Source organism: Quercus lobata, chromosome 9 (genome assembly GCF_001633185.2).
Source record: "Quercus lobata isolate SW786 chromosome 9, ValleyOak3.0 Primary Assembly, whole genome shotgun sequence".
In the NCBI taxonomy this organism is placed as follows: domain Eukaryota; kingdom Viridiplantae; phylum Streptophyta; class Magnoliopsida; order Fagales; family Fagaceae; genus Quercus; species Quercus lobata.
The window spans coordinates 23,785,441-23,811,389 of record NC_044912.1 but is presented as its reverse complement, the minus strand read 5'-3'; the positions used below and the strand labels follow the sequence as shown (position 1 = coordinate 23,811,389).

Sequence of the window (25,949 nt, the reverse complement as noted above, 5' to 3'; positions counted from 1 at the left end):
TAGAACCGAATTTAGATATAGCACGGTCTCTTTACTTGCGTATTCAGATTCTACATCTCTGGTGTGTCTACTCTTATGTACCATCTTCAACATGTAACCTCGATCATCTGAAAATTAAAGAGAACAATCCCGAACTGGACTTGTTTACAAACAATAAAGAAAATGTTTTTCATGAGTAATAGGTGCTACCTAAGGAAAATGTCAAAAAACGCATTTTTATGTTGTGTTCCATTAATAATGTTATATTTGAAGTGTAAATGAATGAATTAATATTTTTTTTAATATAGTTTGGAACTAATATACATCAATAAAGGAAGGAATATTGGTTTATTTAGAACTTGTATTAAGTTAATTAACTTGTAAAAATTCGTGAACAACTCAAGTATTTTAGCAGAATTAACGAGACCAAGCTTGAACACAAAAATGGATGTCTAGCTTGTGTTTGGCAGTTGGCTTGAGCTTGTAACAAATTAGACAAACTAAGCCTAAACTCCTTCATACTCGACTTAACTCGTTTACATCCCGACTACAAGAAAACAAATGTAACAAATACATAAACTATGAATAATTCAGTTGTCACCGGCATTAAATTTTATTAAAGCAATCCAAATGCCAAATGGGAGAAAGAGAATTCCCAACTATATGGATAGAAATAACCTATTTTAACAGATACCCCAGTGAATATAATTGACAATTATCATCAGCATTAACATTTAGTAAAACCTAAGATGCTCAATACCAAAATCCCCAAATCAGGAGGGGGCAAATAATCATAAGACAATGGTGCCCTGAACAAAAAGCATGGGCCATTCCTAGCAGCTAAGCAGATAGAAACCTGACAATGTATGGCCACCCGATACAAAAACTGTGCGTTAAACATCAATAATCATACACTACCTTTATCAGCTGCCAATTTCTTTCTCTGTTGATGCTCTGCAACTTTATAATCTACCACCTCCCGAAACAGGTTTGGATCAAGCACACAATTCTCACTCCCATAAACAGCAGCTTGAACACCTGCCATCAACTTTGCTATCTCTCTTCCAGAAAACCCCTCAGTTTTAGCTGCTGCTTCCTTAAAAATATCATCAGTCAAACCCTTGACCTCTATCTTCTGCTGTTCCCTTTTGAACAAATTTTTGAACCAGCTAGATTTCTTCGGTCCAGCCTGAGCTATATACTTGTCCAGATAGAGTTTTAATAATTTGTAGCGTTCCTGCTCCCCAGGCAATGGAAATTCCAGAGCTTCGTCAATACGGTCAGACACAGCTGAATCAAGATCACCAGGGCGATTTGTTGCAAGAGCAAGTACTATGTCTTTGGACTGGTCACCTGTGCGGAAAAGGAGGGCATTGAGTGCACTTCTCTGAGCTTCACTCATGTAGGTCTTATTCCGCCTGCAACATTTGGTCAACGCATACAAGAAGTTCTCAGCTCCGTTTCCAATAAACTAATGGATTTGTCTCATCTATATTTGAATTACATCATATATACATTACTGGAAATAAACTAATGCAGACGTAAGATTGAATAAAGCACTTTAATAAGATATGGGAGTGTAAAGAGGAATCAATTAATGGTGCTTTACAATAAAATCATTCACTCTTCCATTTGCATTATAACAATTTTTTGAGGTTTTTTATGGAATTTTTTTTTTTTTTTAATCCATAAAAAAAGACTTACAAATTTGGGGTCATTCCATATCTCATCATCATTATAGGGACTAATTTGACTTCCGAACATTCAATGGTAACAAAATAGATCAGAATGGCTTCAATTGTTATGAACAAAAATGTAAATCATTGTATATTCTCTAATGCACAGATGCCCAAACAGTGATTGTACTTTTGACAGTAAATGAATACTGTCCAAACTTCCATTAGTATTGAAAACCTTAGAGTCAATCTATTACTATGATTTATCAAAGAAGCCAAATTTTATCACCGAAAGGATAGCATCCACATTCAAATGCTACAACTTTTTTTTTTTTGATAGGGACATTTAAATGCTACAGCTATTCCAAGGCATATTTATTTATTCAGTCAAGGAGAGGAGCCAAGGGCCTGATTCATCACATTATGCCAAAAAGCACTTCATTTTCCATTTGATGTTTACCAACAGACATCTAAGCAAGCAAATTGGCAAGCAGACCCTATGCCTTGTTTCATGTACAGGTGGTTTGGGACAGGTCTTAGGTATGCTAAATATTGCCTGATTAGGGGAAATTTGTGGCTACTTACTCGCACAAAAATGCATCGGCCTCATCAATGAAAAGCAATAAACCTTTCCGTGACTTCTTGGCCCAATCAAACAACTGGTGTATCTTGGTGACAGCCTGTGGTCCCAGCGGAGCAACATCTCCTCCAGTCATCAATGCATAATCTAACCCCTAAAAGCATGAGAATTAATCATCAGAGAAAGATGCTAATAAAGCAGCAGAGCATATTTTTTTCATAAACATATCACTATGACATCAAAGCATATCGAAAAACCAACAAGCATGGACATTGTTCCATATATTCATTGACAATCCATTTATTTCAAAATTGCCCAAAATTTTTGTAACATATGTTGTCTATTGAACTGCTAGACAGAAACTATGAATCAATTTCAGTTCCCATGGGTCAGTATATTTCTGAGGCCTAATTTTCCCTTCCAGAATGCCTAAAAGTTCCATTGACATCAAAAGTTTGAAATGTATATGACAAAACAATATTTTTATCAACCTTTTAAAACACATCCACAGACATCATATTTCAATTTCAATTCCAAAGTTTATCAAATTTAATTCAAGCTTAAAGATCATCCAAGATGTGCATCACTCTTTTAATTACTTACAAGCATGCATGCATGCATATATTTTTTGATGAACTGCCAATCTTTAAAAAGAGAGAAGTATTATACATCATGCATGTATTTATGTTAACAAATGGAAAAACATTTATATATACATACATAACTTATGAAATTAAACCAACAAGGACATGACATAATATAGTGGTAAGATCTCATACAGATTTACGAGCCAGCTCTCTAGCAGCCATTGTTTTTCCTGTTCCTGGAGGACCATAGAAAAGCATGTTCCGGAATGGTGCCTGATGGGATTTTGTATTGGCAGTTGCGCCAGCCAGCTGCTCAATCCTTTTCTGAAGAGATGGGTGTAAGACTACATCACCAAATGCATTTCCATTCTTCGAAGCAGATCCTTTATCCGCACCACGAGAGAGAGTGCTCATGGCACGAGAAAACGAGCCTGACCAAGGGTATTTCCCTCTGGATGACTCTCTAATTAGTGATGGTTGTCCTAATATTCTATCTACATAGCTCCATATCACCCTTGCTCCTTCTCTGCAATGGAGAAAAGCGACCTGCATAAGCTATAACTTTGCAGATAGAAAATCACAAACAATGTAATACAACTAACATGCCCAATCAACAAAGTTCATTCAAATACAACACCTCAAGTAGATAAACAGCCTAATTCTTAGGACATTAAAGTTAAAGAGCTTTGACAGATAAAAAAATAATCAAATGAAGATTAAGTGACATTGGTCACCGTGCCTGAAGAAATTGGTGCATTAACAGAAAAGTAACCAATTTTAGAAAATGAATATATACATCTTTTCATAGTATTAAAAAAAAAAAATAACCCAACGAAGATTAAATGACATTGATCACCATGCCTGAAGAAATTGGCACATTTAGGGAACAATAACCAATTTTAGAAAATGAATATATACATCTTTTCATAGCATGCTTGATACTACAAATAACAATTATTCCTGCTTTAAACCAATCCCCAATGAGAGCAACAAAATAATGTAAGCAAGAATGATATAGAATTCATCTTTAGTGGACAAAGTATCCCAAGACTCACTAACTTCAGCCAGCAGATTAACCCAAACAAAAGACAACACAAGCAGAGGCATGTCTGACTACAATTTTTTTTTCACTCCTAGGAAAAATTCACGCCCAAAGGAATTATCAACACCCTTAGACAGATTTTACTAAAAGATGAGTAGAAGAAATTAAAGACACGGCCATCTAAACATGGAAATATCAACAACAAAAATCAGTAATAGCCAAGAACATACATACAACTCAGAAGAAAAATGTCAAGTCCATGCAGATCACCAAGTAAATATCTAAGCTTTCAAAGGCAAAAATGCACATACAAATACCAAAAGGACAGTACATACACATCCTTTAGTACAATTTTAACAACTACCTTGTTGTGTAAACCCCTGCGGCTAGAGCCGTCACTCCACCAACAAACACTACCAACTTATTTTGGTCTGTTAGAATGGCTCTAAAACCCCCTGGAAAAGATAGACGAGTCCACGTCAGGTCACACCTTTTCAAGAAATAAAAATAATAATACAACAACAGCAAACTCAGTTCCAAAACTATTATCAAGAAATAAAAAATACATTTAGAAAAATTGCAACAGAACAATGATAGCATTTCAATTGCAGCCCTGTAAGTCCTCACTCAGCTGAACTTTTGGTCTGCAATATGAAATAAGGAATATAGCATGCAATAAGAGAAGCTTGGTTTTTTTAAAGACAGGTCTTGCTCCTAAAGAAACTACTCAACTCCAAACCTTATTCACAAACTTGAATGCATGGCATGAGGAAAATCAAACAAGATAGTCCACTACTTTATGCACAATATCTGAAATTTGGGAATTCCATATGGCATTTGATTATATGATGAATATTTAACACAGAAACATTACAATGTAAAATGGTATTGTTACCAAGAGATTTTATATGCAGTTGACTCTTTTAGTCTTTTTTTTTATCATTCTTTTTATTTTTCTTTATTCAAAACAACAAAAATGAGTAATATTATTCAATTTGTGTAAATACAAGCAGAATACCATATATATTATTTCCTGAGATGAGATAATGTAAAAACGGCATGTTTGTCTTTGTCTTGATTAATTATCTAAAATGGCATAACAAAAAACATGTACCCAACCAAATAGTGAGAATAGGTCTTTCTTGAATCAAATTAGACAATGTAATTAATTATATACCTCCAATATGGTCAAAAGTAGTATTTATGGCAGCTACCCATTTTTCCCTCTCTGCATTTGCACGGTCTACTAACATCCGCCGGTTGACTTCTTCACCTAACTTCGCTTCATGGGCTCTCCCTTCTGCTTCTGCCATAGCCCTCACTCTGATCGTTTCTCGTTCTATCTCAGCCTTCTCCCTCTCTGTTTGTCGCCGTTGTGCTTGAATCTGTTCTTCAGTTGCTCTTCGAGCTTGCTCCTGCCTAACAGATGATTCTTCTTGCAATTTTACAAGCTCTTGATTCCTGGCCCTATGTAACTCATTTTCTGCCTGCCATAGCAATATAGCAAATTAAATTCTCCACCAAAAATAATTTTGTAAGAACCCAGATAAAGGTACTTGCCTGCATCCTCTTCCTTGCCAGTTCATCCTCATACTGAGCAATTTGGGATTTTGTTTGTGCTTGCTGTTGAGCTAGCTTCTTCTGTTCATCATAAATTACCCTTTGTCTCTCCTATCAAGCACAAAATAGAGAAGTTACAAACCAATCAGTATACCAGCATACGCTTTAATATGATATCTTCATAACAAGCATCTATCAGAAAAACTCACTGCTAAATGCTTATTAAAAAAGGGCGCACACACACACATGCTTTAAGACCCAAAAAAACTATAACATATTAATCAATATTATACACAACTTACTTTCTCACCCAAAAAAAAAAAAAAAACTTTAAGACCCATAGAAACATGAGAGATTAATCAAATACCATACACAATTATTCTCTTTAATAAATACCTTAATACCCAAGGAAACAACAAGAGATTAGTCAAAAAAACACACTTTAAGACCCAAAGAATCAACAGATTAGTCGAATCCCATACACAATCATTTTCTCAAAAAAAAAAAAAAAAAGATACACATAAACAGAGAGAGGGGCACTGACAATGGCATCAGTTGAACAGTCGACAAACCACAAGGTGATGTCCCCATTTGAATAAGGGGCTGGCTCAATGGAGACAACAGGAAGCAAACCACATTGTCGCCTCCATAAACTTTAGCAACACTAACAACTTCCATAATGGTGGTGAAGGTAAAGAAGCAAGTTTTAGAAAGGTTTGAATGAGGATGGGTACATTGTGCCCACTGACCTGGACACACCATTTTCTCTCACCATTTTCTTCTAGAATGTTGGGAAGGGTATAAAGGAGCATAACTGTAATTGAGGTTTCTGTCACCATTTTTCTCTTCAAATTTGATGGATGAAATTTTGCAAGCCCAAGTGGAAAACACCTAGCCATGCCACTTTCTTTTCTCTCCCTTGTCTTCTCAGCCAAACCGCTGAATTTTTTTTTTTATAAGTAAAAATTAAGATAATGAACTTGGAACATTGTCCCCACAGCTGAAATTTTAATTCTCCCCCCTTCAGCTTCTTCCCCCCCCCCCCCCCCCAACCCCTTTGTTAGGGTTATAAATGAACCAAGCTATTCACCAAGCTCGGCTTGAGAAAAAACTTATTTATGTTCATTTATTTAGAAAACAAGTCAAGTTCAAGCCTTAAGATTAGGCTCGATTATTAAACGAGTCAACCTCAAACATAATAATGTATTCGTGAACAAAATCGTGAACATGAGGGCTCAATTTAACTATATATAATATTATATTTTTATATGTATACTTGTCTAAAAATATATTTATATAGACTTGAAATTGGATTGAATAAGTTTGTTAATAGGTTCATGTGATATTAATTATTATTTTTAATTTATTGATGATATAAACAGTTTATTCGTAGTAAAAATTCATAATATTGAGAAGAAATAAAACATTTTAGTCATGGTTTCACAATATATAGGAAAAGAATAAGTTAATCAAGACATTCAGCCTGTGCTCAATTCTATTCATTGGGCTCAGCTCAATTTCTAGCATTAGCAAGCGGTTTTTGTATTCTTGAAATAGTAAAAAGAAAAGGATCTCCAGCCCTAGATAATATAAAAGAGAGGTTAACTCAAAAGACCTTTTACAATTTCCTCTAGAAATACACAATTTTGTGTTTGTTTATTTATAGTTAAAATAATTTTATTTTGAAATATAAACGTTCTTTTTTAGACGCATTTGACAGAACCAACCAGTTGAGTAATTTAGACGCATTCACCCCTGACGCCCTAAGCAAAAGAAGAAATATAGAAGATGCATATACAAACTTCTTTTTATCTTTGAACCTTGGATCACACATGCCCCACAGTAAATGTCAACATTTCTTTTTCAAATTCATTTAATAGAAAAATATAACTCATGGACCATAGAGGACCAAACTAGTGATCTCACCCTCCACCCCCTGTTTATCTGGAGAGGAGATACCATTTGGTCCACTTTCAGAAACATATTACATAGATCAATACATGAGTACATCTTGAGAACTTTATTCCTTTTAACTATATGTGTGTGTGTGTATTGTTAGGTTCAAGTTACACCACTCAACATTTTTTTATTGAATGCAAATTTCAACAAAATTTACCATTGTATTAGATTTCCCTCTTATACTCTACATGCTTGCAAAATTTCAAAATATCCTAGATCAATAACCATGCCATCAATCACATGTTTAATTTCAAGTTTTTGTTTTTGAATTTGAGTATAAAAGATGGTTTTTTAGATCAAATAGAATATAGCATCCGATTGGCACAATCCAACAATGATTTTTGAAGTAATAATCCAATAAAAAGTTATTAGGTGGTGTAACATTACTTAGAAACTTGAACCTAACCCTATATATATACATATATATATATATATAGAGAGAGAGAGAGAGAGAGAGAGAGAGAGAGATCTTTAACAAGAAATCTCAAAAATAGCAACTCATCACAAACCCCAAACTCGAGACCAATCAAACAAAGTCAGGATTAGCACCTACTTCAATTGACTTATAGTTCTCATAACATCCTCAAAAGGGCGGTTGTTTCGTTCCTTCGAAACCAACCACACAAATATGGCAGTATCATATTCCATATATCTAAGAAATATTTCCCCAACCAGTTCCTCAAACCAGACAACAAAGATGCAACTTTTTCCTGCACCACCCATTGAATCCCAAACATCAAGAAAATTTCACTCAACAAGGTATGAGCATACTCACAATCAAGCAAAAGATGATCCACTATTATTTCCCCACAACATCGGCACATGCAACCCTAATTAACTAGGAAATCCTCCTCTTTGAAAGGTTATCGATTGTAAGAATCCAACCCCAGGCTATTGTCCATAAAAAGAACTACGCCCTTTAAGGGACCTTCACAAGCCAAATGCTCTCCAGGAGAAAGAAAGAGTGAGGAAGCACTAATAGAATTATAATAGGATCGAACATCAAAAGTACCACTCCTAGTCAATCTCCAAATCATCTTACCATCTCCCTTCCCCCTAGGCAACTTGGAATAAAGAAACTCAAAGAAAGAAAACACTATCTGCAGCTACCAATTGTGAAAAGCTCTATGGAATTGTAAATTCCAACTCCTATTGCCCCAATCTGGAGAAATCACATCACAGATCAACGCTTCCTTAGAAGCTAAGCACACAAACAAATCAGGGTAGGATTCTTTAGAGGAAGATGCCCACTCCAAGGATCGTACCAAAACCGAATGCGGTTACCCTCTCCACATAAGTGAAGAAACTCTCCCCACCCACTCTAATGCAACCATAAGCCCCTTTATCAACTCTAGCACTCCAGCCCATCTATCTTCACCAAATTTGGTTGCAATTACTTCAGGCCAAAAATGGTTGGCTTCATGTCCGAAGCACCATAACCTCTTCCTAGTAAAGCTTGGTTAAAATTCCCAATCCTCCAAATTCCCAAACAACCTATCACAATAGGGGAGCAAACATTACCCCAAGCCACTAGCAGGTATTTGAATTCTTCCTCTGTCAGCCCCAATAAGAAATTCTTCTAGATTTTTTCTAATCCATCAGCCACAGATTTGGGAACAATGAACAAAGATAGATAATAGGATAAAGTGTTTTTTAACAAAGTGAGTCTACCACCCTTAGACGAATATAAATGTTTCCAAAGGGATAGTTTCCTCTCCTTCTTCTCTATAATAGGATCCCATATCGAAATAGCCTAGAAAGGAGCCCCAAAAGGCTTTCCAAGGTAGGTCATTGGCAAACTACCAATTTTGCAACATAAAATATTTGTTGGAGCATTTAAATTGCCCAACTTGACTACTGGGACAATCTCAATTTTGGCAACATCTACAATTTTATTTAAAGTTTTGGTAACTAAAAGTGACATTGAAAAGTACATTTTCAAGGGTTAGTTGAGTTGACAAATAAAGAACTCAAAAAGAAGCACCAAAAAATATTGGGAAGTTTTAGTTTTAAAAATAAATAAATAAAAAAAATAAAATAAAAACAGTTACAAGTACTTTATTCAACACAATAACTGACAGACATAAAGGAAACATTGATTACACGTTCAAAAAAAAAATTCAGATACTGGAAGTGATTTGACTTCAGTCAATCAAGTCGTATCCTTCATCATATGAAAATTTGGAACATGGTTTCGGATCATCATTAAACCAAGCAGATGCTTTTATATATAAAGTTCTTGTCAAGACAAAAAACTGTCACAACAGAAGGCTGAAGATCTACTTAACATTCACAAGTAACTTCACTTAATTTGCTAAGATGATTAAAAGCTAATAAAATTTACATAGAAGAAGAAAATGCTAGATAGATGAGCACATGCGCCTTTATATGGTGGATTTGCAGTTACGGAATGAAAAAATATTTAAAGAGTACTGATTTCCAAAATGCATATCTAGCAACCAAATAATTTTACACACACACATATATATGAATGCATAAATACACATAGGATAAACATGCAGATTAGTCAGAGCTCTCACTTAGCTTAAAGTATGGTAATGAGGAAGGGACAAAGAAAACAGCGTCTTACAGTCTCAGCTTGAGCTTGCATTGCCTTGAACTCCGCAACCTTCGTCTCCATCTCCGCCTGCCTTGTCTCTTCCTGCTTTTTTATAATTTCAAATACCTATAACCACAAAAAGCACCCATTTTATTCCCTCAAGTCATCAATTCTGCGCAAGCCAAAAGTTTTTTTTTTTTTTTTTATAAGTATGCAAGCCAACGGTTAAAAACGTATTCAATGGACATTCTTAAACATGTATTCTACTTTTGGGGTCTGAACAACTAAACTGGCCATAGAAAAGCATCTGGTGGGTGAGAACTTCATAACTTCAAAACTTTCATCTCCCTTATGAGGAGAACCAAGGTTTGAATCCCCCCCTCCCCCCTCTCTGCCACTTGTTGTAACAACTAAATCATTAAAAAAGTTCTTATTTAACTCCCAAAAAAAAAAAAAAAACTGAAATTTATTATTTGTCCTCCATTTTCCTCAGCATTCAAATAGAGTGCATATGCTCCTAAAAAGGCTCTAAACCAAATACACTATATTCCAATCCATTCTATTATTTTATTATCTGCCTATTCCATTCCTTACTTTTAGAAACTACCATGCATAATGTAATAAGTCAATTCGTCACTATAACATTCTTGAACAAGCTTTTTATAATATTTGCTACCTGCACCCTTCATACAAGATTGGTTTCTATGGCCTTTTAATTTTCTAATGACAACACATCCCTCCAAGATGGAACTCATGACCCCTTCACCTCCTGTTTATTAGGGGAAGGAATGTCATTTGATCCAATGATAATTGGCCTTAATTATAGAGAAACATAGAAAAAGAATGAATTTATTACATTGAATCTAGACCTTCATTTCTGAAATTCCCCAAAAACAAATCCCACCAGTCAATTGAAAATGAAACAACAGTTTTACTTAACTAACATATATCCTCTTTTCTGAAAGACCAAAGATGCTTAGAATGTACAAAAGTTCAACATTTTTGTTTCTTTTCTTTTGTGATCCTCAGTTAAACAGTATTGATCTACCTGGCTTGACCAACATCACTGATTCATTTTATCAAAAAGCCAAACTGTATTGACATCTCCTATGTTTCCTTACTCAGCAGACAGGGCTTAGGAATTAACATAAACTATCAATTAAACTCAAAAAGCCAGTATTTTTCCAAAATAAAGTAATGCAGGGAACAACTTATCAAAGCAAAAACCCCAAAGCCTATTAAAAGTTTAAAACCCATAAAAATTAAACAAAACCCATTTGTAGAAACTACACAAAAACAGCATATCCCATCAACAATACTTCATAAAAATGACAAAACCATGAACAACTCCCATAATGAAAAAAAAACTTTTTAAAAGCGAAATTCCAAACCTTCTTGGCATTATTGGAACTGCTGATCTCCCTCAACGCCTTGGCCCCCCTCTCCAGCGCCTCAGGATCAAACCCGGCCGATGTGGTCCTCGGGTTATCATTCCGAACCTTAGGCGCAGCCGGAGGCTCAGACTCTTTATTAGCCGGAGCTGCCGGTGGCGGATTGGACGGCTGAGATTGCCCAGAAGGAGGAGGAGAAGAAAATGGAGAAAATTTAAAAGGGCCATCAGCATAAGCCACATGGGATTGAGACGACAAGGAAGCTGTGGCAGAAGCTGCAAGGGCTGAGATGAGCCCTATTGCATAGGCTTTACCCATTTTCTCTTTTTCTTATTTTTGGGGTTTTTGATAAACCCTGAGAGATGGGGGCTTTTTTTTGTTGGTGATATGGGTGTGAAAGTAAATGTGAGTTTGGGTTTTGGAAAAAGGTTTTAATAGGGGAAAGAATTAGCTTGCAGAGCAAGAATGTGGTAATTCTCAAATGCTCTCTCTCTTACCATAGAAGATGGTAGAGAGACAAGGTGTGAGTGTGTGTTAGAGACTTTGAGGGGTTCAGGGTTTTGGTAGGGTTTGTGTTACTTTTTCTTTTTGGGTATTGTGGTGGCTGTGGCGGTTTTAGGAATTTGGACCCCCAACGTTTTAACCCGGTTCATTTTTGCAGGCTTGGGCCATTTGTCTACCCTCTAGCTTCTTAGTTCTAAAATGGGTTGCAACAAATTGGATTTTTTTTTTTTTATCATCTTTTTTTTTGGGGGAGAGGGGTGTGTTTAGGTTTTGAATTTGGTGGGGCTGGCCTCCAACCTTTGAAGGAATATATAATACAAAGAGATTGACATTTGAAGATATGTACAATAAAATGAGATTTTATGTATATATATTCAATTAAATTATTTCATTCTTTACTCATGAGATATCTTGAAAATCTTATGAACTGATAAAGTAAAGAATCAAATTTGAGATCTCAAAGTTTCAACTCATCTTTCAAATCAAGTAAGCCCACTACTTGAGTTTCCTTAAGGAACATATAGTAGAAGAGTTAATTGTCTTGTTTTAATAATATAAGGATTTAAAGGGTTTGTTTTTGTTTACCACAACCTTATCTATCAAATTTTAACAAGTCTACTCTACCATGTTTAGGGTTTATTGGAGAAAATATCTTATAGGAAATATATATGGTTTGACAAAATTCTTTGTGACACCACATGATAATTTTTTTTTATTTAACTAATATTTTGGAAATCCCATTGATGGATTACACCTTTTTTGTCTTAGCATGCACTGCAAATTTCTTGCTAACAAGATGTTATTGAATATTTGATCTTTGACCATTATGATATTTTTCAAGCATGTAGGCTATAAAAAAAAAGTGTAATGTAATGATAGAATATCCAAAAATAAAATCTGATAGAAAGTTATTATATGGTATAATATTTTTTTTTTTTAGATGGAATGGTATAGTATAATATTGATAAAATTTGCAACATTTATAACTTTAATCAAATGATATTGATAGGTGTTATTTAGGTCACACACGTGTGTTTGCCCATAAATATTCATATCACCACTTCAAGATGGTAAAATTATTCAGTGCATTACACATTCCTCTCACATAAAGGTGAATTTTATGAGTCTCGCATATGAGACTCACAATTATGTAAAAAGAAAATGTAGCATATTAGGTGTATCCAATGATTTCTCCTTCAAATGGCTTATCTTTCACTATGATTCTCTCGCATTCGACTTACAAAACATACATGCACCTTAAGAGCATGTTTGGATTGAGGGTTAGGAGAGAGAAGCAAAGGAAATGGGGTGGAGAGACTTTAATGAACCTTATTTGGACATTTTTTTTTAGAGGGGAAGGGGGAAGGATTTGAGCCCTCCAAAACCCCTCGTTTTTTAATTCGCCCAAATTGGGGGAATTTGGAGGGGTAGGGGAGGTGAGGGTTTTACTTATATTAAAAATTTTAAATGATTTGTTTGTTCTTATAATGTCAATTTATATCTATTTCTTTAAAGCTAGCATAAAATGATCATAGATAATTGTCAATTTATATAGGTAATCTCCTCCCCTACTTCATTGACTCAGTTTCTCAAAAAAAAAAAAAAAAAAAATCAAATCTAAGAGTTCCTCACTTGGAATTAATCTCATGAATTTTCCCCTTTGGAAATTAGTATATGCCTATGATTAGCTCAATTTTAATATCAGTTTTGAAACTTATATCCCATGTAGAGGGTCTGACCCTAATCAAAGTAGCAATTGGTTGGTCGAACGGGAACTCACATTTGTACCAGTAATTTGAGTTTTAAGAGTAATTCTCTGGTATCAATATTTGAAGCTTTGTAATGGTTGGCTGCAACTTTTGCTTTTAGTTACTTCTAACAAGAAAGAACTTCAAATACACAAGTTGCTTTTAGTTACTTCTAACTTTTGCTTTTAGTATATGCCCATGATTGGCTTGTTTTTGTTTACATTGACAAATGTTGCATACTCTTAAACTTACCTTTTGTAAACGAATCTCTATAAAACTGTCTAAAGTAAAGGTTAATTTCCATATTTTGTAATATGTAATAAAGAAGATTCATCAATCATCTAACAATGTGATACGTAATGTATGAGATTAATTAAAAAAGTAACCAAAAGAATTTTCTAGATCACTCTTATTATAAAAAACAATGTAGTGACTACACATCAAAATTACAAAGTTGAAGGAGAGGAGATCGCTTGAGAAGACTGATGACTTTGTGCAATGGTTTCTTTGATCTGCTCTGTTCCATGAAAGCTAAGATAGATGACTTATAATGGCTGAGGAAAGATAAAACCAGAATTTAGAGAATTCTAAGGCATAGGGGAAGCTGTAGCCAACTTGGCTCTGAGATCTTTTCTTAAAATCTTTCCAGAGGGAGACTTTGGAATTGCATGAACAAAGTACACCTTGTGTAGCCTCTTGTAAAATACCACCTGTTTGGTAAAGAACACATGACCATCATGTTAGTTATAAGTTATAACCCTCAATTAAGGCAGGATTAATTGGTGTAGTTTTTTTTTTTTTTTTTTTTTTTTTTTTTTTTTTTTTTTTTTTTGTCATCCATTCATTTATACATAAGCAGAATAAATTGCATATGACCATGGATGAAAATTAAAATTTTCCATTGGCACTTGCTATTCATTCAAACACCCAATTGACATGAATTTTTCAAAAACTGCAATGATTTAATATTAAATACACAGGTTCTCAAAATGCACAAAAACTAATTTTGCTTTAACTCATTTGTTGTCTTTAACTCCAACTTCTATTATGACCACTCCATTCCAGAAAGAAATACTTTTGAGCCTTTAATGCTATGGAAAACAAAATCATGTCACACCCAAGGAATGTCCAAATGTCCACTCTAGTCATTTTCAATACTTTGTATGAATGGAAGTAGAAAATTTTTATAATGTTTTTAGCACAACCTTAAAGGTTTAGATGTGTATTTTTTTTTTTTTTTTCTTTTTCTAATGATAGAGGGATGGCAAAAATTCCTTTGTACCTGTTTTGCTATGAATTCCTTCACAGCCTCTTCAGTAAGTTCATTGCCATTGGATTTCACCACGAATGCAACCGGGACTTCACCAGCAGCATCATCTTTTTGCCTGTTAACATAAGGAATTTTAGACACTTTTTTTCATTAAACTAGGAAAAATTTTCACCTTGTGGTTTCTTAATAAAGAGTAGTCTAATTGGAGCTTACGGGACAACAGCTGCATCAGCAATTGATTGGTGGCTTACAAGAAGAGCCTCAAGCTCAGCTGGCGGCACCTGAACGAAGTAATAGAAGGTTTTATTAAACATAGAATTCTTTACTTTAAGTATGTTAATATGCATCCTAATTCTTGTCAAGGAAATAAAAAATAGCATAGCACATTAGTACTAGAACTAAAGTCAAGTGATAGCTCAAAGGTATCAATAGCTTGAGTTCTTCTAGGACCATAATTTTTATTCCACAACTTTTTTCATAATTCTGATCAGGACCAGCCCAAGACGAAAATTTTAAAGGAGTCTTTTTATATCTCACTTAAACAATATTTAGTTTTTTTATTATATACTTTTTATTTCAATCTATTATTAATTCTTACTTGTTAATATGACTAATTCACCCAAAGTGAGCTAATGATATTTATTATATAAGTTTTACAAACTGGCATATCACCAATATAAAAAAAAAAAAAAAAAAAATTTCAAACATCCATTTATTATATTGTTTAGGTGACATTGTTCATATTCATGTCACATCAGTTTGTAAGTTTTTTGTCGTAAAATTTGTATTGGTTTTAGCATTTTTCATTCACTTAATGGTAATTGGGTTGTATTTCTTTTTTTCTTTTTCTTTTTTGAAGAAAAAGATAAACTCACTACAAATTTTACTACAAAAAACTAACAAAATGACGTAACAATGAGATGGCATTTCAACAAAAGAATCAATAAGTATTGAATTACTCGCACATCAATTTATAGGACCTATGTAATCAAACTTGTAATATACTAGTTTCTCAAAAAAAAAAAAAAAAAACATGTAACATACTAGCATAACTCTAATATTTTAGGGTCGTTGAGAATGGGAGAAAAATGTACACCTAACTCACATTTTTTCCTTAATTTAATAAAATAAAATAAAATAAAATAAATAAATAAAAAACCTTACCACCCCCATATTTGGGGGCCTTCTATGTTAGGGGCTTAAGCCATGGTCTAAATGGCCTAGGCTTAGGGCTGGCCCTAATTCTAAGATCGTAAAATTGTGAATGGATTGTTTATTACTTTCATATTGATCTATCATTTTTTCTAAAACAATCACAATTAGCCACATCGTGGTTTTGGCAAAATTTGTATCCCTATAATATCTCTTATACCTTTCATGTTTTATTAACAAAAAAAAAAAAATGTAAGGCCACTTGAAAAAAAAAAAAAATTTGGTGTCCTGACTTATTTGTCAAGTATTATATTTAAACAATGATTTCATGAAGATAACATCTTTAACATAACAAAAATGTGTTTCCTTTCTATAGGCCTCAATAAAGGAAAATAATCAAAAGATAGGGAGAAATAATGGGTAGAAAAATTATATATATAATAAGGAGAACATGCCTGGAAGCCTTTGAATTTGATGAGTTCCTTCACTCTGTCAATAATGTAAACCTCCTCATCATCATCTACATAACCTATGTCACCAGTGTGAAGCCAACCCTCAACATCTATGGTGGTGGCTGTGGCCTGGGCATCATTCAAATATCCTGTAATTTGTTTGTGGGATATTTTGGTAATTGTTAAATGAAAAAGTTAGGCTAGTATTGAAATAATAAAATGTCATAACCATGAGCTGTATAAATAAAATAAAATTGATTATAATATCAATTGACCTCTTGGGATAAGAACAAATTTTTGGAAGTATTGGATGTTTGGTAAGGTACAGAATTGGTTCACTTCTAGTGTTAGCTAAACTATATATATTATATATATAATAAATTCAAGTTCAAAGTTTAAGCGGTTTTATTTTATATTTAACTTATCTAAAATAAGTGGGTTCCAGTTAGCTCCTCTAATAATATCTATAGAAATTAAAATCTATAGAATTTGTTCAATGATTATTGTTTTTTATCATCATACCAAGATACAAATGATTTTTAATTTTTTATTGTGGAGTGGAATTCAAATTTAAATCTTTTATTCAACAAGTGACTTTGGGAACCTACTAAAGAACCAAAGTTAAAACTAACTTCTTCTTCTTCTTCTTCTTCTTCTTCCTCTTTTTTTTTTTTTTTAATGGGAGAATAAGTAATATATGATCCAATTTTGAACAGAAAAGGAGGAGAAAAGATTTGCAAATAATAAAAATTTAACACCAATTGTATTGTTATTAACTAACCTGATTTCATTATATTATATGCTAAGCAACCCTTCAACTATAAATAAACTAAAATAATAGGCAAAGTTGACTAAAACTATTGGACCAGTTTGCTTAAAAAAAAGAAATAGTTACAGCCTTGATCATGCTGAATAGGTTAAAATTATCCAAATGATATAGTAGATAATAACTAAACCTTTCATAATCTGAAATCCACGAATGCAAATCTCGCCAGGTTGATTGTACCCAAGTGAGCAACCAGTTTCTGGGTCAATGACTTTGAGCTCTGCATTCCTAACCACTGTACCACATGAGCCTGACTTGGTTGGAAATGGCTGCTTTGCAAATGCTAGGCACATCGATAACACAGGCCCAGCCTCTGTCATCCCATAACCCTGTAGAGAAGAGATAACATTTTATTCAATAATATGGTACCAAATGTTACATTATGATTCAGAAATTAGAGGGGGAAAAATAAACTGAAGAATTAGAAAAAGGTATAGGTGTTGAGTATATGATAATATCTTTTAATATCATGTCAAATATTTAGAATCAACTTCTATCAATTTCTGGATGTTGGACTTGTATGTGGGTTTTGGCAGTGTTAGAAAATGTTTTCAAATACAGATTATAGGATGTTCTATGAAAGTTACGCATAGCAACTATGTGGAATATTCTCTTATACAAAAATAGAAAATACCACTTGAAGTTGAAATGTTCAAGACCAACGAGGGACACATACTTAAAAAAATAAGCCAAAAACCAAAATAAATAAATAAACAAAAACAAAAGTCCAACGAGGGAGACCTCCCAACAGTACCGATATTTGAGTTCTTCTATGACACACATTTTGCACATACATCGACATGAACTGCACCTCTGAGTTCTTACGATGATTATAATTTTTATAATCAGATTAAGATATCAATTAATTTTTGATATAGACGGAAGTTGAATTCCTGATCTATTATTCAACTATAAAAAAATTTATTAGTTGAACTAACTAGAACTCATATATTTTTCAAGTTATTATTGTAATAAATTTTTACTAATTCTCATTTATCCCACCGTTAACATTATTTTTTATATAACAAAAACCTGTAAAGTTTTTTTAGATAACTTGTGCCTTTAGTATATTCCAATTTAGCGGTGGAACAAGAAAATTTTTTCAAAAGGGCCAAGCCAAATAGATCATCATATTCGGGTAACTTTATTATTATTTTTTTTTTATGAATATATTTGGGTAACTTTAACTCTTTATACGTGCATACCACTTTATTTTCAAAAAACAACAAAAATCTTTTTGCTAAACTTTTTGGAAATATTAATGTTTGTCATTAATGCCACAATATTAATTTATTCTCGGGTCGGTGCCACAAGGACCACATGACTGGCCACTAGAATTAGCGTCATACTTTTCCTTTTCACAACGGAACCTTCAGCCTCCACATGAAGAAATTTCTCTCTCAAAAAAAAAAAAAAAATCATGAAGAAGTGGTGCCTGTTAATTAATTATTACATCGGAGGACAGACAATTTTACACTGATTAATAATTATAAATTACTCTAAAAGCTACCCAATGTTTTTAGTATCTCCAAATCTTTATGAATTCCCCAAAATTTTTGCTAACATTTAAGTAAAATAAAATTTCCCTACTTTGTAATTTGTAACTTTGTAAACGCATTTTCTTTGATCTGTCAAAAATTTTAGCCAAATTTTAATTAAACTTAAACTTTTTTACATTGTATTTAACCATCTTCTTCAATATTCTCCAGTCTCTACCTAAGATTTTATTTTCTAACAAGTTAAGTGACACACTCAATTTCACACTTAAATTTCTTGAGCTGGATCTCACATCTGACGATCAAAGGTGGAGGGAGGGGGGCATGTCCCCCCTAGAGTAAAAAATAATTCCTCCTCTCTCTTATACTTTTGGTAAAAAATAATAATTTTAGATATAAATTAAATAGTGCCCCCCTAAATTTTTACTAAAAACATATAATAGATTTATAAAAATGATTAATATATTACTTTTGTTTTCTCTAATTACTCTTATAGCATAAGAAACTCTATAAGTCAAAACATATTTAATTTATTTCATAAAATAGAAGTTAGAGTAGAATGTCTATCTTCTATCAAAAAAATAAATAAATAAAATAGATATATTAATACACTATTTTTTTTCCTCTAATTAAACCGACCAAACCAAGATACTAATTGATTTTTTGTATATGTAGGGATAGAACTTAAAATCTCTTATCCAACAATCAAATATTTTTCTAATTGAACTAACTGGAACTTACTATTTAGGATATATGTTAAAATCTTTGTTATATGTAAGAAAATAGCACATGCTAAATCATGCTAGAAATGCCAATAGCCTTGCAGTTGAATTGACACCTCCCCATGCACAAAGCGCTTGGGGGTCTAGGGGGGAAAAAGTTCGAACGGTGGGATTAACAGCATGTTGTAATTATTTCTTAAAAAAAAAAAAAAAAAAAAGTCATGCTAGAAATACATTTAATGTATAAAGCAATACACACACACACCAATATTCATGTCAATCAGTTGTTATTTACCATTTGAAACATAAATTCATATTTTATTCATTATTTTAAACAACAAAAATTTGAATTTAAACAATTAACTGATGACATAACTATTGATATTTAATCATCTTAAAAATCTTGCAAGTATAGAGAATGCATAAAGATAATGTAACATAATGATGAATTTATTAAAATTCACATTAAATTAAAAAAATATTTTTTGATATAAAAATTAAAAAATATTAAATAATGTAATATTATTTAAAGTTACATCAAATATAATTTAAACCATTTCAAGAAAGAGTGAGAGCTGAAATTATATTTATTAGTTCTGCCACTGTCGAACATGCCAACTAAAGCAAAAGTGACGTTATTCTTTTATATTTTTTTTTTTTTTGAGAAAAATTATTCTTTTATAATTGATTCACCTGGATATAAAAGTATCACTATTTTTTTTTCTTTAATTTAATTTAATTTTATTTAGGGTTAGGATCCCCAAATCCAATGGGCAAGACCAGGCTTAGAAAGTTGAAACTCATTCCAAGTTGTGAAACACATACCATATCCAAGATCAACCACCAATCTCTCACAAATCACAATACAAGATTGGTCTACATTCTACAACCCAAGATCCAGGTCGACCACCATAACAATCCTCCTATTACCACAACAATCCTCCTATATATTGTCATTGCCTTCCTCACTTAATCACTCCAGAGCCAAAATTGCTAAACCATCGACCACTAAGCCGCAACCCCTGTTGGAACTCGGAAGGTAAGTCCTAAGTCCTACTTCATCAAACCATATAAAGTACAATTTGAACGCAACCCACAAAGTACAAAAGTGTTTCCAATTTTTCAGTTTCAATTAGTTTGACCGTGCGAGTACTATATTTATAATAGTTTCACGCTAAATTTTAAATAATAAATTGTTACTGACAAAAAAAATAATTTTAATAATATATTTAAATTAGAAATAATAACAATTTATTATTATAGAATTTGTTGTAAAAGGATTATGAAGATATTATAATTATAAAACTTCTCACGAGAATATATATTTTCGGATTCAGTTAACTAGTGCTCATAAAGATTAAGTTTTTAAATAATGTTATAGTCACAAGACCTCATTTGGTAGAGTGATTTAATAATATATTTTTAATTTTTAAACAACATTACACGTATGTTTACATATTTTTTTTTATCTACATGTATTCTAAAAAAATACAAAAAACGTTATTGTAACAACATTACCCAACGGCCTCAAACTATTTTAAAATATTTTTACAAAATATTATTATAACCAACTTCTAATATCACTTTTTCAACGTTCCAATAACCATTTACTAAAAAAAAAAAAAATTATGAAAATGTTTATATCTCTATCATTATTTTAAAGTTTTTATCGTAATCACCAACTAACTTGTTTTGAGAGTCACGCAACATTTAATAAAGAAGATATTTGTTTTTTTAAATTTAGCAATTCTTACATCATCTTAAAGTACTCAAGCTCTCACTAAAGGTATGGACCCACAATAGCCCACACCTTTAGTGGGTCCACACCTTTAGTGAGCACTGTAAATATTTTTGCACTCCTGAGTTTATCCGAATTTTTTTACCTTTCACATGCCGTGAAATCAGCCCAATTTTTCTCAGCAAATAAGTTGTGTTGTGTAGTGAAAAAAAAAATGACAAACCTGGCCTAAAATCGCCTGAGGAATCCTACTCTGGAGAGCCTCTACGAGCTCCTTCCCGAGCGGCGCCGCCCCAGAAAGCACCACCCTAATGGAGCTGAGGTCGAACTTCTCCACCATCGGATTCTTTGCCAACGCCAGCACTAGCGGCGGCACCACTGCTGCTATCGACACCTTATGCCTCTGTATCAGCTCCAACAAAGTCCCTATCTCAAACTTCTGCATTAACAGCACCGCTGACCCAGTTCTGAGCGAGCACAGAAGCACACTGTTCAGTGAAAATATATGAAACAATGGAAGCACACATAGCACCACGTCTTCTGGTTTCAAGTACAGGTTTGGATTGTCTCCATCAACTTGCTGAGCCACACTTGTTATCAGGCTTTTGTGAGTCAAAACTACTCCTTTTGGAAGCCCTGTGGTTCCAGAAGAGAAAGGTAGAGCCACTGGCTCATCTGGGTCGATTTCAACTTTTGGAATTTCGTTCTCGTTTGCCTCAGAAACCACAGAGAAATGCAAACAATTCTCCGGTGGATCATCCACTGTGATCACCACAAAATCATCCCCGAGTTTTGGATAATTCTGATCACCATGGTCTCGAAGCTTGTCTACGTATTGCGACTGGGTTATGATCAGTTTAGCACGTGAAGCAGTGATTTGCTTGAAAACTTCAGCGGAGGTATAGAACGGGTTCGCGGTGGTAGAGACTGCACCGAGCATGGAAGCTCCAATGAAGGAGAAGACGAATTCAGCGCAGTTTTGGAGAAGAATCATGATGCAATCTCCTTTCTTGATGCCAAGGTTGGATAACCCAGCTGCGACTTTGAGTGAAATGAGATGAGTTTCGGCGAAAGAGTAGGTTTTTCCGGTGGAACCAATGATGAGACATGGTCTATCAGAGAATTGTGAGAGGTGCTCGAAACAGTAGGTGTGGAGTGGTAGGTGACTGGAGATAGGTATTTCTGGTAATTTTGATTTGAACACACAAGGTGGTGTTGTAGTTTTATCCAAAGGTTGATTTGGTGTGGAAGAGATTTTAGGAGAGAGTGTTTCTTGGGTTTGGGGCTCAATAGATGAAGCAACAGAAATCATGGTGTTTGAATGAGTGTTTTCGTTTGTGTTTGTTGCTTTTCAATTTCTGTAGCAAGGGGTTGGTTTTTTTTGTGTGTGTGTGTTTGATATGTATTCAAGAGAAAGAGAGGGGGGGTTAGAGAGAGTGAGAGAAAGTTGAGATGTGAAAGTAATAAATACCACAAGAAATGAAGTTGGAAAAGAAGAGGTTGGTAGGAACCAATAGTGAGTGTGTGTGAGGGGGAAGTTGGGGGAGTTGGGGTTAGCTATAGCATATGAGAGTGGAGTTTGGTTTGGAAGGAAATGAGAGGAAGAAGCATGCCTTACCTCACATTCAATGGCCAAATTGTTTCTTTATCCATCAAGCCTCTTACCTACCAACCCTCTCGCTTTCGTAGTAATGGCCTAATGGGGTCTTCGACGTCTTTAACTCTAACGTACGGTTCATGGGGGTACACATTACCTGTGACACTTCATTTGAAAATAACATTTTCCTTCCTTGAAACATTTTTAATTAATTTCCCCTACTCTATTTCTTTCATTTTGTCCTTTTTAATAATAATAATAATAATAAATTTCATTGGATTTATAGGGATGTAATTTTTTTTTTATCTCACAACAGTTCTCAAAGAAAATGTTCCCTTCCATTTTGTTTTTCATTTTGCCTTTTATGTTTAAGTTTTTTATTAGATCTCTGTTTACTCTTCACAATGACTCAAAATCAGTGGAGAATAGCGAAACACCAAAGGGTAGGCAATAAGTCTAAAGATTTTTTTTTTTTTTTAAGTAATTACACTCTCCTCTTTTAATATTTGAGAAAATAACACTTCACCCCAAACTTGAAGGGAAAAAAGCATTCCCTCTATTGACATTTGTTTTACCAAACTTTGTTAAATTGAAATTAAAACTAGTGCATTAACATGCCTTCTGCTTAATGACAGGTTTCCAAAATAATTCTCCCTTTTGGAATTAAAATTCATTGTTTTGAATTTTTAATTAAAGAGTAGTTTAAAATATTTAAAATGACTTTTGCTTTTTTCTTTTTCCTTTTTTGTTTTTTCAACGGCCTAAGGAAATATTTGTAGTTGCAAGTCTTCTAGTGCTTGATAAACTTTATATTTTAATTATAAATTTATCGGTTATGTTTTTAGTTTACTAATCGTAGTTATTTTGTCAAAGAAAATCTTATAAAAATTTAGAATATTCTATTACTAATATAAGCAAGAGGAGAGGAGTTTGGGTATGGGTGGAGTGTCATTTCCACAAACCTTAAGGGAGAAAAGTGTAATTACCCTTAATTTTTTTGGGAAAAGTTAATAGATGCTCTAAGGGTGTTGATTTGTGAAATATTTTTAGAAAATATATTTGAGAAAAAAAAAGTAACTGATATTTTTGACAACTTTTTATATTTCCCATAAGGAACCTAACACTAAAATTACTTTTTTGCTCCAACAATAACAACCAGTAACAATCTGCCACTTAGAATTTGTTGTAAAAATATTGTGGACATATCATTTCTCTTCCCATAAGTAGTATCAAAATTTTATCTTAAATGGTCAAGTAATAAATTACCTGAAGGCACCCGTTAATCGGATCCAATTTTTTTCATGATTGTTGACATTGACTATTGTAATTATTGCACAATTAAAGTACTGTTATTGGCGAACTCATATGAAAGTAATGTAAGTTTAATCACAATATATCATGCTATCATCTTCTCAAAAAAAAAAAAATCATGCTACTGTGCATCATTAGCATAATGATCATTCTACAAACACAAGTGCTTGTGGAGTTGGAGAGCAAGAATCAAGATTCAAATTTTATGCTATGTTTGGAAGTTTGGAGGGAGAGGAGAGTAGAGGGGAGGAGTAGTGGGGAAGAGAGTAGAGGGTAATGATTATCTTTCACCTTGTTTGGATATTTTTAAAATTAAATAAAGGGAGAGGAATAATTAACATTTTCATAGTTTGTAATTTTGTTAATATGGTAAGGGTAAATTTGGTAATTCACTTAGTCAAGCATTTCTATACTCTACTCTCCCTCCAAATCTCTCCAATTTGGGGGAATTAAAAATGAGGAATTAGAAGTAGTTAGAACCCCTTCAAACCCCTTCAAATCCCTCCCCCTCTTCCCTTAAAAAATATTCAAACAAAGTAATTTAACTTACTCTCCCTCTCTCTACTCTACTCTCATCTACTCCCCCTCCATCCAAAACTATTAAGGAGAGAGGTTCACACACTTAGGGTGCATTTGGATACCGCATATTTTGCTGAAAACTAAAAACTAAAAAATAATAAAATAAAATTTATGGTTACTATTCACACTCACAAAACACTGTTCATTTACCTTAATGCATTGTCCCCATGAACAGTGCAAGAGGCGCTAGTCAAAAAAAAAAAAAAAATGAAAACGCAAACACAGCCATGAAACGCGTATCCAAACGTGCACTTACACTTAGATTAGGATTAGAATAGGATTTTCAATCTATTACTCAACAGACTGAATAAAATAATAAGTCTAAACTTACGTATTTGTTCGTTGAAATATAAAATCACACACCCCCTATGCCTCTAGCAATTGTATAACGTGAACTTTGTATTACAACTCACCTTTTTAATTGTTTTATTTATTTTACATAAAACAATAATGCAAAGGCGAGTTAGTCAACATGAGCTCAATTTTTTAATGTAATAATCATTCTCCAATATCAATTGACTGAATAAAATAATAAGTCTAGAGTTACGTATTTGTTCATTGAAAAATAAAATCGCACACCCCTTATGCCTCTAGCAATGTAATAACATGAACTCTGTATCACAACTCACCTTTTTAGTTATTTTATTTATTTTACATAAAACAATAATGGAAAGGCGAGTTAGATAACATGAGCTAAATTTTTTAAGGTAATAATCTATCATTCTTCATAAAAATTGGCCATTCTATAGTAAATTTGAAATTATATAAACTTTAGAGCTTGATAGTATTTTCAAGTTAAACTATAAAGTTTTTAAAAGTCTTGATTTTTTGTAACTCAACTGGCACTTTTTAGTATTTTTATTCTTATTTTTAATCTATGGTTCAAATCTCACATTGTAACTATCAAATTTTCCATTTGATCATTAAATTTAACAAAAACTAATGTAATGTTGTTACTAAAATTAATTCCATGAGAACTATGATATTTTGAAAATGAAAAAAAAAAAATGAATATGGCATAAATAATGTAGGGGAAAAAAATATTTTTCCTCTCTATATTTGGGATAATTTATAATTCTCTCATTTACCTTTGAAAACAACTAGTTTCCCCTTCTATATTTAGAAAATGAGCAAACACCCAAATTCCGTTACTTTACAATTAAATCCAGCATAATCACAATAATTACAAATGCAATCCAAGAAAACAATAATGCAATCCT

The 25,949-nt window shown here is 33.1% G+C and overlaps 2 protein-coding genes across 2 annotated transcripts; both read right to left on the bottom strand.

Moving 5' to 3' along the window:
• Positions 1-527: 527 nt before the first annotated feature.
• On the bottom strand, positions 528-11,926 carry LOC115960271 (ATPase family AAA domain-containing protein 3-like). Its single transcript, XM_031079068.1, has 8 exons — positions 11,335-11,926; positions 9,974-10,069; positions 5,425-5,535; positions 5,042-5,351; positions 4,229-4,319; positions 3,015-3,348; positions 2,241-2,389; positions 528-1,397 (listed from the first exon to the last, which is right to left on the bottom strand). The coding sequence occupies exons 1-8, from the start codon at positions 11,650-11,652 to the stop codon at positions 887-889; spliced, it is 1,920 nt and encodes a 639-aa protein (XP_030934928.1). The 5' UTR covers positions 11,653-11,926; the 3' UTR covers positions 528-886.
• A 1,996-nt stretch (positions 11,927-13,922) lies between these two features.
• LOC115959909 (4-coumarate--CoA ligase 2-like) lies at positions 13,923-22,830 on the bottom strand. The gene is made up of 6 exons (XM_031078573.1): positions 21,466-22,830; positions 17,417-17,615; positions 16,464-16,609; positions 15,070-15,137; positions 14,869-14,971; positions 13,923-14,296 (listed from the first exon to the last, which is right to left on the bottom strand). Exons 1-6 carry the CDS (start codon positions 22,552-22,554, stop codon positions 14,174-14,176), a joined length of 1,728 nt encoding a protein of 575 aa, XP_030934433.1. The 5' UTR covers positions 22,555-22,830; the 3' UTR covers positions 13,923-14,173.
• Between the last annotated feature and the right edge of the window lie 3,119 nt (positions 22,831-25,949).

What these genes read in the sequence shown, in the direction of transcription:
- LOC115960271 (XM_031079068.1), bottom strand. Translation starts at nt 11,652, where the DNA reads ATGGGTAAAGCCTATGCAATAGGGCTCATCTCAGCCCTTGCAGCTTCT. An exon ending in TACTTTTGACCATATTGGAG is followed by an intron (nt 4,320 to 5,041) that starts GTATATAATTAA and finishes TATCTTTTCCAG; the next exon opens with GGGGTTTTAGAGCCATTCTA. An exon ending in GCAGGGGTTTACACAACAAG is followed by an intron (nt 3,349 to 4,228) that starts GTAGTTGTTAAA and finishes TCTCCATTGCAG; the next exon opens with AGAAGGAGCAAGGGTGATAT.
- LOC115959909 (XM_031078573.1), bottom strand. Translation starts at nt 22,554, where the DNA reads ATGATTTCTGTTGCTTCATCTATTGAGCCCCAAACCCAAGAAACACTC. An exon ending in TGGATTTCAGATTATGAAAG is followed by an intron (nt 16,610 to 17,416) that starts GTTTAGTTATTA and finishes AACAAATTACAG; the next exon opens with GATATTTGAATGATGCCCAG. An exon ending in GCTGATGCAGCTGTTGTCCC is followed by an intron (nt 14,972 to 15,069) that starts GTAAGCTCCAAT and finishes TTATGTTAACAG; the next exon opens with GCAAAAAGATGATGCTGCTG.